The 12,845-nt window shown below is 40.4% G+C and overlaps 1 protein-coding gene across 1 annotated transcript; it reads right to left on the reverse strand.

The window, feature by feature from the left end:
- Positions 1-10,061: 10,061 nt before the first annotated feature.
- Positions 10,062-11,714, reverse strand: LOC311001836 (zinc finger BED domain-containing protein 5-like; the record flags this gene model as incomplete). The annotated part of the gene is made up of 1 exon (XM_083993015.1): positions 10,062-11,714. One exon carries the CDS (start codon positions 11,712-11,714, stop codon positions 10,062-10,064), a length of 1,653 nt encoding a protein of 550 aa, XP_083849141.1.
- Between the last annotated feature and the right edge of the window lie 1,131 nt (positions 11,715-12,845).

Raw genomic sequence — 12,845 nt, forward strand, 5'->3', positions numbered from 1 at the left:
TGGGAGTGGGACCACGCTTTCTCCAAAATTACACAAAAAGGTAAGCCCGGCCGGCTGTTTTATTTGATTGATATTTGAAAACATGAGAAATGCGTGCCTGCTCTCAGGTAATTCTCTATACCTCACTTCCAAAAGTACCTAGAAATGATTGATGTGAAGCTGTTAAGGTGGATCTGATGTAGTGTCTTGTTAACGCCTCTCTTTTCCTACTAATCTCTTATTTCTAATCTATTAAGTACTAGTCTTGCAAGTAAATTAAACTGGTACAAATTTTCACTTGAGTTGATGGGTGAAAATCTATAGGCATTTTGTAGCCTTCGTTGAGTAGAAGACGATTAAATACAAATTTCACTTGAATTGATGGGTGAAAATCTATAGGCATTTTGTAGCCTTCGTTGAGTAGAAGACGATTAAATACAAAATTCACTTGAGTTGATGGGTGAAAATCTTAATGCATTTGCAGCCTTTGTCGAGTAGATGACAAGTAACATAACAAACTAATCCTTGTTGAGTTGATGACAAGTGATAATTGTGGCCATACTGTACATACATGTAAAAGTAGAGAATTAGTTAACTGTATATTGTGTGAATTCAAATAATCTCTGTATATAGTGTGGCAAATGTGTGTGCGCTACTGGGTGAGAACGAATGGTCGACATGTGTGTGTGTGGTGTATGAAACCTGGGAGGATGACAGAGGAGTGAAAGGAGTTGAATGACGGATGATAAGGATAAAGCATAAGACTATGGTATAAATTCGATTGAGAAAAATAACAGCAACATCAAATGTGATAAATAACTTTGGATGTGGCATAATTGGTGTATTATATAATTATAGGATCTGCGAGAAGCTGTGTGAAACTTGCGAGTGCATGGATATCTGTGTGTCATGAATGGGTGTATTGTCTCAAAAGGCTTAGAAAAGATAAATGAAAAGAGAATCTTTGGGAATTTGTTACTTCCTTTTTTAGGATACATTAGCACAGATACTGTTGGCGGGGATTGGATGGTGTTTTGGGGTTTTTTGTGAAGAAAAGTACACAGGCTGCTGAGCGGATAAGGCTGTCTGCCGTCTGCCAGTAGTGGCTACTTAAAGGTCATTGTTGAAAAATAAGTGGCAAAACTCACAATAGTTGAGTCGAGATGCAAAAACAATAGATTAAACTCAGTCATAACAAAATGAAAGTAAACTAATTATTTGCATTTGTTGAATTTTGATTAGTGGCATTCATATGGATTATTAAGATAAAAAGTGTAATGTATTTAATGGTTTGATTTTGAAGAAGTGAATAATAAATAGTCAAAGTTTCCATGATTAATAAACAAAAATCCAGTAATGAAACGTTAAATATTTGAGGCGATGATATAGAAACTCGAGGGATAAGAACTCATTTTTGTTCTAGAGACCTATAAAGATAAAGACGGGATCGTACACGGACAGACTGAGCAGCAAGCAATAAATCAGAAGCTGTGGCAACTAACAGCATTTAAAAACTTACATTATTATCTGGACTTGTAAGAATTTTTCTTACTTGTTGGACCAACTCTGCAGAAATCCTAAATCTAAGGCGTATGTGTGTGTTTGACTCCTCGCTTGGGTATTCCGGAGGAGTTAACAGATAGTGGCATAAAAAAGGAGTGGAGCTATAAATCCAAGTTTGAGTATATCCATTGTTCCCAGGCAGTTTGGAATCCTTAATAAAAATCTAATATCTATTAATGATAAATTAGCAGACGAACAAACTTGATTTACGTACAATAAAATAATAAAATACGGCACTACAGCTGGAAAGATTATTGTTTTAATAAAAAACCTAAAAAACACATAGCATCTTGATTTGAATTTAAAAACTAAATCACAGGTTACCATGGGTGATGAAGTGGCGAAGGAAGATAGGGTGTTAACGCCGCTACAGTTGGTAATAAATCAACAGCCAGATCATGCAGGTCAGATACGTCTCTGTATGAAAAAATGGCACAAACGTGTTAACGGGACATTACCGTGGCCGAAAGAAGGGACCTTTAACACTGCCTGTTGCAATGAGGTAGAAGTCGATATTAAAAAGAGGGAAAGCGAGTGGGAGAAAGAAAGAGAGGTTTTGCGATGGTTTAGACAAGCGGGCAGACAACATGTTTTGAACACCACACAACTACCTGTTATCACAAAAGATGCCAACAGGAAAAATGAGAAATGCAGAGGAGAACTTTCTGCTCCATCGACTCCTCCTCTGTGCTCAGAGCCCCCACCCTACCTGACCAGTCCAAAAGAAACACCCACTGGACAACTTCCGGTAACAAGAGCAAGGGAAGATGAGAGGGGTGGACGTAATGGAAAATTTACAGTGTCATGGGTGGAGCTACTCTCTGACGAAGGAAAGGCGGATGCCACTGAGTCAGATGACGAAAGCATCATGCAACAACACTGCCCCTCCACACAAGCAGCTGTACGGAAGAAGAAAGGTGACAAGCCTAAGCAACAAGCATTCAATACAAGTTCAGAAGATGAAATTCAAAAAGACATTAAAATGTATCACCAAGCAAAGACACCACAAGAACAAAAACAAGCAGCAAAAGAAATCAAATGGTCACCTGTGACACCTCAAGGAAATTATCTTCAAAGATTACAAACATATGAAGCTGCTGTTGACAACACTGATCAATTAAATGGAATAATAAGATCAACTGATGAACAATTGAAAAGAATAAAAGAAGAAGATAACATCATGAGAGGAACTCAACAAACTAAATTAAATGAAATTCAACGTTTGAGAAGCCTTCAAATGGATGAGTTACAAGAGACTCTCAACGCTCAAAGATACGGCAGTCTGCGACCTTGGACAGCCGAGCCACAGACTTGTATCGACACTGAACAAGAATGCTTGGATATGGATTGTGAACAACTGCAAGCAGCTGCACCTCAAGACTACCCTGACACCACCAGTAAAGAATTATACGGAACCAACAGCCCAAAGATACTGGAAGCCACAGCACAGAGTTGTCCTGAAGACAATAGTCTCAGAAGACAGCCCGCTCGTAGAGCGGGGCCACCTTCTCGTGGAAGAAGGCAAATGGCCCCAATACAGCGATACCAACCCCGCCAAAATGAAGGAGCAATCTCCTTCAGGTGCTGGGGCTGTGGTTCAAATGAACATATGAGAAGAAACTGCCCGACAAATCCATGGCCTGCTGATGTGCAACAATAGGGGGGCCTAGAGAAACCAAAGGGGAATTTGATGACACCTCAAATATTCCCCTGTCTGATACATCAATTAAGACTATAGGTTTCTCTGGGAAAAATCAGATAATACCATTAACTCAGCCAGTTCCAATGATAATAGAAGGAAAAACAGTATTTGTACCATTATTGTATAAAAACATCAAAACAAACTCCAATCAATTTATTAGAAAGAGACATATTATGTTGTCTAAAAACCCCTGATGGGTTGAGAATGGACTTTCCAAATGACACTATGACATGTAAAATGATTGCGCAACTTCAACAAACACATAATCCTTTGCAAACCCTGCACAAACCATCTGCTGAGTATTGGCTAAAACTAGACTCTGACTCAAATCTAGCAAAGCAATGGGAAACATGGAAAACATCGATAAAAATTCATCTAGGAATAGAGAACGAACCTCAATTACCACTTCATTGTACGTTGTTATATGATCAAGAACAAAATAATGTGGACTATGAGGCCTGCTGGAAAGCACTTATTAATAACAGAACACTTTGTCTCATTAGCCATGTTATTCATGTGGGAAAGGAGGGAGTAGCAGCCGTGAAACTTCCAGCAGACCTTTTGCAGTGGTTTCAGGTTACAAACGCACCACCTCACATATTTCTATTAGTGGGAGAAAACCATGAATCTTATCAGCTGGGAGAGATGGTGAAGGCCGCATCACAGTTAACTGAGTGGGAGCCGACTGGGGAAGGAAATGTGCATGTTACACCTGATAAGAAGTATCTAAAAATATCTATAGATGCTTGTGATGTGGGTTGTACACAAAGAGTATTGATACATAACAACACAACTAAACAAATGATACTCACAACAGAGCACAAAGAATATTAACACAGGTTCCACAAACATTGTAGTCAAAACACAAAACTGATGTAGGTTTAGTGAAGTCAGCAAAACCAACACGTGTAGTGCTTAGGACAGATGTTGTATTGCCATACAAACGACAATATCCTCTTAAGCACCAGGCAGTGGAAGGCATCCGACCCACAATTACAGGTCTGATGGAAACTGGAGTATTAATAACTAATAACTAAGAGTCCCTGTAATACTCCAATCTTCCTTATTAAAAAGCCACATTCTAAATGATTAGGAATTAATGCCATTGTGAACGCCGAGACACCTGTTGTTCCTGACCCACATACATTACTCTCTAACATACCTGTTGATTCTAGGTACACTATCATTGATTTATGTTCTGCATTTTTCAGTGTTCCAGTATATTCTGACTTTCAGTTTCTATTTGCCTTCACTTACTGTATGAGGGACAACAGTACACCTACACACGACTACCCCAAGGGTTTGTGGATAGTCCCACAATTTTAATAGGGTGCTGTTTAATTATCTAAATCATCTGGATCTTGATAGCACTTTGATACAATATTCCATAGCAATACTGACTGCCCTTGCAAAGGGAGGTCATAAGGTCAGCAAAGAAAAAACTAAAATTTTGCAAAGAGGAGGTTGAGTATCTTGGCAGGAGATTGTGTGGAAATAAAAGACTTATAGCTCCTTCCCGACTATAAGTGATAGTTAAATCGCCCAAACCGCAAACGGTGGGGCAAATGTTGTCATTCCTGGGCACGACGGGTATGGCAGACCTAGGATCTTTGAATATGCTCTTAAAGCAGCTCCATTACAAGCACTCATTCGTGCTGCAGGGAAAAAAGATCGCTCTGCTCAATCACAATGGACTGAAGACGCTGAGGCGGCATTTGAGGCCTTGAAAAAGGGATCTGCAGACTGTTCCAGCATTAGGAAAACCCAAACTATTCTAAAACCATTTCATATGTTGCAAAGAGGTCTGGATCATCCAGTCACACTGTATACATCACACCAATGCTCTGCTTACAAATCCAAGATTTGTTTTGACACAGACTAGAAAGACAGGATATGATGTTATCTTGTTTGCACCTGAATTTTCAATCCAACATTGTAACACATTTTTGAAACTACGTGATGACCCATAAAACAAACTAATTGTCGCTGACCTCACTCTGTTTGTGGATGGATTCTGTCTTAGAGATGCAATGGGAAAACATGCGGGCTATGAACTTAAAATTTATACTCAGTTAAAGTACTGCAGCATGTGCATTACAAATAAAATGTATTATTATTATTATTATTATCAGCCTTGTTCAGCACAGCTGGCAGAATTTAAAGCTCTGACAGCTGCATGTGTATTAGGCCAGAATAAGCATCAACATACCGACTCACAGACAGGATAAGGCTGAACCATATGAACTGTCTATTTGGATTAATCGTGGAGCAATTAATATTACTCACAACGGTCCCGATAAAGGTTTGTGGAGAAGTGTTCATAGACATTTTGTGTTACCGAGTGCACTGTTGAAAATTGCTATTTCAAGATGCGCATGGTGATTGACCATTGCGCAAGGAGGGAGAGGATAAATAGCAAAATTAGCAAAAATCATAGCAAACAGTCGGTACAAACTAACTTGGATGGACTCTTTGTCTCTAGCACTAATGTTTATGTGAATGCAGACTAACAGACTAACGCATTTAACACCGCATGAAATGCTCATAGGGAGACCGATGCCGGTCCCCTTCTTCGCCCCATTTGAACAATGTGAAAAAGAATTGACATGTTACTTACAACAACTAATTCGAACCTATGAAGTTATATCTCAACAGGTCAAAGGCGCAGTGGAAAACAGAGAAGCAGTCATTCCAGAACTGCTTCGAAACATTGAACCAGGAGACTGGGTGTATTTGAAAATGTTCAAACGCAAATGGAATCAGCCAAGAAAGGAGGGTCCTTACAAAGTTACCATAGTTACATCTACTGCTTTGAAAGTGAAAGGTAAGACCGTCTGGTACCACCTTAATAACTGCTGTTAAACAGCAGGGACAGAACCAATCACAAAGAAATCGAAGGGAAGGCCACGCCTCCCTGCAGGACATCAAACAGCCCGGAAGGAAAAAAACTACAGAAAAACTATGTTCCCAGAGATTGGCACAGAAAAACTCACTCGGAGCAATGCTAAACCAAAACAAAACAGAACAAATAGTCAAAAGAACAGACTGCCGTACTGTTGTACCTTTACATACAGGCGAGAATGGTAATTTGACCCGAATATTGAAAATAATGAACAGACTTAGAGATGAACATGTTGTAAATTCTAATTGGAACACAAAACCTGTCACTATAGAAGAAGATTTGTTAGACAAATTGTCCTGAAAAAGATCTTGCAGATATCAGGAATAATAAATGGAATCTTGATGATTGATAACTGCCATCGTATTGTGTTGTGCACTTCCAATAGTCAACATTACGGTAAATAAGAAAATTAAGGCAATTACGAGAAAATTTCTAATAAGAATTGTTAATCAAGATTATGAAGACATGGAAGTGAATCTGCAAAATGTATAAATATGAAACGAACCAGATGAAGAAATAAAACAAAATCAGAAAAGAAACGTAATACAATTTGTAGCCCATCTTGAATCAATTGCCCCTATAGGACCGATTCTAGTAAACAAACGAATACAAATCCTCATACAGTATAGTCGTAGATCAGTACATTTTGAAGGCTATCCTTTCATATTACAGCCGTATGAAATTTACCTGAAAGATATGAAATGTGAAAATTGGAGTACTAACATTCATAAAATAAATGAAGACTTTACTGTACATTATAATCGGCTTGTTATGACATATAGATATAATCTTGTCAACCTAGAGAAAAAACGTTGCATGACTTTGTTCACTAGAGGTAAAGAAGAAATAATATTAATACGCTATAAAGAAGCACCAATATTTAGCACTCACAAAGTTGTGTCTAAACATGGAACAGAAGCATTTAAAAGATATTGACGAATATAAAGAAAGATCAGACTCTATAAGAAGGAAAAAAGTATGTCACACAAGAAGGAAAAAAGTATGTCGTACAAGAAGGAGGATTATGCAAATAATCCTAGAAGGTGGAGTGATGTTTTAAGCAATCTTTTTGTGTCATCCATATAGATTGACGTGGCTGATAGAGTATCGAGTGCGATGCAGTCCATCAAATGCATGAGAGTGGCCAAACCAACTACCATGTACAATGAGGGTCCACCCGTCCCGCATATGACCAACCGGAGTCTTCAACTGGCTGGGATCAAGCGAGACCTTCAATCTCCCATGCCGAGGAGAACCACCTATGCCAGGGGAACGCTGGACCAAAATATGCACGGAAAAAGGTTACTGGATGAAGCAGCCTACGGAGAGACATCATCCACACTGTTTGATAACAACAGCAGTGTGGGATCTGAAGGGCCATGCCCATCAACTCTATCAATTCATGAGGAAGTCGCTGAATTTACAACTCAGAAGATGACTGCTTGTGAGAAGGCAAACCGTTGAGAGAGTGAGAATCAAGAAGCAAATTAACATCACCAAAAAGGAGGGCCGACAGGCTCCAAAGAAGCAATAGAGTTCTTCAGTGAGGGTTGATATTCTCAAAATTGAATGCAAGGCATGTTTAGAGACGTGTTTTGTACTGTTGCTCGTGCTTTTATTTTTTCTATACTTTTCTATACAGATTTCAACTACTATATTTCGCTTGCTTTTATCAAAGGATTATAATCTTGTAACTAAATTTTGAGAGCCCTGAGGAGAAACATGGAAATGACATCATGCATCATGTTTTGATGAGTCTTGTATTTTTTGCATATTTGACGTGTTAGAATTTCACACTTATGTCTCAATTTTTAGTGTGCACTTTTAGTATTACCTGTGTGATTTTATGTAGCGGGAGTAGCAATGGTTACATTTTACTGATTTAGGGAAGAATCCATGTCTACACTTAGGCTGACATGTCTGAACCAACTCTGGTCAATCATGTATTATTAGATGTGACTTATCCAGTCACAAAGGAGGGAATGTGGTGGCATTTTTTATGAGAAATGACAGATAAACCTGACAACAGCAAGACCAATGAAAAGAAAGTTATGCCACCTTTAAAGACTGAGTGTGAACTGTGTTATCATGTCATTAATAATCACCATTTATGTTACTATGTGTTGATTTAAATAGTTAGAATATACTTATTTCTTGTGTTTTATGATGTTTCACTCCACCATAGCTTTATCATCACTGATGGGCCTAAAATCACCCCACCATGGCTTTACCTTCACCGATTGGCTTACAAAAATCATACCATGCCCTTTTGGAGTGAAAGTCAAAAATGCAAAGTCATGAGACAAGAGTGAACTATGTATGACCCTACCATCTGGTGTTTTGCTGAAAGTTGTTATGCTAATGCTAACGTGGCAAGGCTAACCATGCTAAACGGGATTGCAAAATCCCATGTATGTGTATGGGAAGCCTCTCCGAATGCATTGGGAGAAGGGCTTCATTTGGAAAGGATGTTAGCAAAAATCACGGATTTAGCTGAAGATAAGGTCGAGCCAATGGAAAGTACCCAAATCTCACACACACCAGTATATAAGCCACACTCAGATGATATGAAAACCAGTCACTTCTACGCTCCTGTCGACACTTTTTCTTTTTCATATACTTTGTATCTTGTAGAGTGACTCGGGGCGTTAACTTGTATCTACTTTGTCTGAGAACGAATAAAAGACAACCCTGCTTCAGATCCATCCCTTTCCAGCGTTTTATTCGAGTCTTCAAACCTATTACAATAGAGTGATGCCAAGTAAGTTTAAGGCCCAAACGATATAAACTTATTTGCTTCATTAGTGTCAATGAAAAAACATGTGAAATGAAATTTTCAGATGTCATGTTTTTGAAGCCAAAATTAAAACGGATAAATCACTATTTTTCTTGAGAGACTCTCTTTCACAAAAATGCATTTATCTCAGCTTTCTAGAAAAAAAGTGGTCTTTTTGGTGCAACCAGGCTCTATTCAACTTAAGATAAATCAAGAATGGAACAAGGTACAAACAAATGTTTTTTTCCCTAGTTAAATAGAGAGTCTCCTCTTTCCTTTGAGCTGTTTGGTGTTTTCAGAGTCATAGTACAAAATATTCTCTGGGTCTTGACATATTACTCAAAATGCCCCAAAACGCTGGCACATGGCACTGACCATTTTATAAAAGGTCTGGCACTCAATGAGTTAAAGAGAGAGAGGCGAGAAGCCCGCTTGGCTGCACGGCCTCAGGTTGTCTGAGAACCAGACCGTCAGATCGAACTGGACTCTGTCTAGACCAGGGGTTTTCAAAGTGTGGGATAGTGAGCCTCCCCTAAGAGAACTCAAAAGCATACCGCCCCCCCTTCACCCCCCCTAATTATTATTGCTATTATTACTGTTATTGTTGTTGCTTTGTATGTTCCACACAGGCTTAAAAAAGGTTTTAAACAATAAATGTTATACACATCTTTATTTTTATAAACACCTTAAACATGTTTGTATGTTCTTAAACATATTTTAAAAACATTTTAATCATCTTTATCTGTGTATGTGCTTAAATATCTTTTTTTTTTAACACATTTTAACATCTGTATGTTTTTAAAAAAAAATTTTAAACACAATCTGTATGTTTTCAACATCTTTTTTAAACACATTTTAACATCTGTATGTTTTCAACATCTTTTTTAAACACATTTTAACATCTGTATGTTTTCAACATCTTTTTTAAACACATTTTAACATCTGTATGTTTTCAACATATTTTTTAAACACATGCAATTCCTCAAATCAAATATAATAAACAGATCAACGTCAGTGATTTTTATCATCACTGCGCGCATGTACAGCGCTGCTTTTCATATCGGTCTCAACATCATGCGTAAATCCTTTCCATGACGGTAATAAACCAATCTTGCCACCTTATTTTGCTCACCTCTATTTTAGTGGGAACAATGAGTCTGTGTCTTTGATGCGCACAGGCGGTTGATGCGGGGATGCACTGTGGAAAGGAATAAACGCAGATCATCCTCTACCCGCAGCCGTGACCGGTACTTGCTTTTAATCATTGTCAATGCGGAAAGCCCACACTCACACAAGTAGGTAGACGTGAAGGGGATGAACACCTTTACAGCCTTTTTGGTGAGGTGGGGGAACTCGGTCTCCACAGACAGCCAGAAGTGTGCAAGTGACACCTCACTCATCCTTTGTTTCAAGTCCATATTAGAGTTCAGCTCGACAAGGGCCTCCTCCTCTTGCATAGTCAGTCCATCACGCGGTGTCACAGGGAAAGAAAACGGATTTCTCACCCACTGATTTGCCAAGGTCTCCTCCCCAAAATAGTCTCCGAACTGCTCACGTAACCCCTTCAAATGTGCAATGACCACTTGTTGCACACAGTCCAGTTGCAGTCCTGTCTTCTCCACAACATCCTCCAAGGTTGGGAACATTTCCACCGAGCCCCGTTCAACACGAGCACACCACAGATCCAACTTTTTCCTGAATGCAGAGACTTGATCGTGCGCCAAAAAGAGGTTGCACTCTTTGCCTTGCAGAGAGGTGTTCAGTGTGTTTATCCGGTCAAAAATATCAGACAGATAGGCCAGCATTGCAACCCACTTTGCGTCCTCCATATGCTTCACCAGTGGGGAGTTGATTTCGGCCAGGAACATGAGGACTTCCTCGCGCAAATCACACAAGCGGGTGAGGACCTTGCCCCGCGACAGCCACCGGACCTCGGAGTGCAGGAGCAGCTGATGGAAGTGAGCGCCCATCTCATTGCAGAGGATGGAGAAGAGACGGGCGTTCATGGCGCGTGATTTAATTAGGTTGACAATTTTTACTGCCTCATCCAGGACCGCGCGCAGCTCTTTGGGCATCCTCTTGGTGGCCAAAGCCTGGCGATGGATGATACAGTGTGACCAAACAGCGGCGGGCGCAACCGCTTGCACCTGTTTCACCAGACCGCTGTGGCGGCCTGTCATTGCCCTGGCACCGTCAGTGCATATACCACAACAGCGGCTCCAGTCAATATGATTTTCCTGAATGAAGTCATTCAAAGCCTTGAAGATTTCTGCGGCTGTAGTGCGAGCCGGCAGAGGGTGGCAAAATAGAAATTCCTCCTGGACACCGAGCTCTTTAATAAAGCGTACATACACCATTAGCTGTGCACAGTTAGCAACATCAGTGGACTCGTCCAGCTGAATGGAGAAGAAAGGGCTCTCACGGATAGCGTCCAGCACCTGTTCTTTGACATCAGCTGCCATGTCAGAGATGCGGCGCTGGATGGTGTTGTCAGAAATCGGGACGGCATCCAGCTTGGCAGCAGCAGCTTCGCCCAATAGTACCGAACACATATCTTTGGCAGCAGGGAGGAGCAACGTCTCACCAATGTTGTGGGGCTTCCCCGCCTTCGCAATACGTAACGCTACGCGATATGATGCTTCGGTTGCCCTGCTATTCACAGTGCCAAACGCCTCGATGACTTTCTTCTGTGACCGCAATTCCTTAAGTTTCAGGTCAAAAAACTCCCTCGGCTTGGTCATTAAACTGTGGTGCTTGGTTTCAATGTGACGCCGGAGTTTACATGGTCGCATACTGTCGTTAGCTGGCACCTCTTTACAGATAACGCACTGTGGCAGCTGAGCATCGTCAGGACCAATATATGAAAAACCAAACTTTAAATAATCAGGGTCATACTTCCTCCGTTTTCTGCTCGCCCCAGACTCTGTGCCCTCTCTCACTTTCACTTGAGATATTAAAAATCGACCCATTTTGCCACTCGCCAGATGTTTACAGTTTTTTTTTCTTTTTCTTTTTCTCTCGCCGCGCCTCCCCTGAAACCCTCTGGCGCCCCCCAGGGGAGGCGCGCCTCACACTTTGAAAACCGCTGGTCTAGACCATCATCTTTTGTCCTTACACAGTGTGTTTGGAAGTATCTGGTGTGTGTTCACGGAGGTCATGTGGAGCAGAGACTCTGTTGTGTCGTTTTCCTCGATGTAAGAGGCCGAGCTAAAGCAGCTAGTGTCTCTGTCCTCTGGCTACAGTTCAGGATCTGACAGCTTGAGTTTGGTCTCAAACTGTTTTAGCTTTGACTTTAAACTGTGCTGCAGTTATTGTCAGTGTAAATAAAGTTTCTACTTGTTATAACCTGGTGTTTCTCTACATCTACAGCTTCATATCCAGAGTGAACAGCAGATAAACTGAGTGAGAAGAGCAGAAAAAGAGAACAATGAAGAACAAGGCTCTTTTTATTTATTTATTTTACAAACAAACATTTCATAAACATTTCCTTCACACTCAACGGGGTATTAAAAAGAACACACATCACATCAGAAAATAAAATACAGCGTCGGTCCAAACTCCCAAACTAGCTAAAAGCTGACTGGCGGGTTGAGGAGGAACATCAACATTCACCAAATGGTCTGAATACGTTTTGCAGGAAGAGAAAATAAATCATGAATTTGGTTTATGTTGAGAGAAAAGAAGAATGAACATGTGGATACAGGTTTAAAGCATAGACTGTAAAAAGAATGGACGTAGCACCCGTGACGTCACCCATTGGTTTGGGGGAGTCTGTTTTGTGCCGCTACTACAGGGGTTTGAACTGCGCCATGTTGGATTTAAAGTGGAGTCTACTTGCCATATTTGGAGAGGTGCGGCGGTTTGCCGGCTGAGAACCTGCCCACTGAGCCCGAAGCAACCAATTAACGGCCGGTAAACTGTCT

The sequence above is a fragment of the Trachurus trachurus genome (genome assembly GCF_905171665.1).
Source record: "Trachurus trachurus genome assembly, chromosome: 18".
Classification (NCBI taxonomy): domain Eukaryota; kingdom Metazoa; phylum Chordata; class Actinopteri; order Carangiformes; family Carangidae; genus Trachurus; species Trachurus trachurus.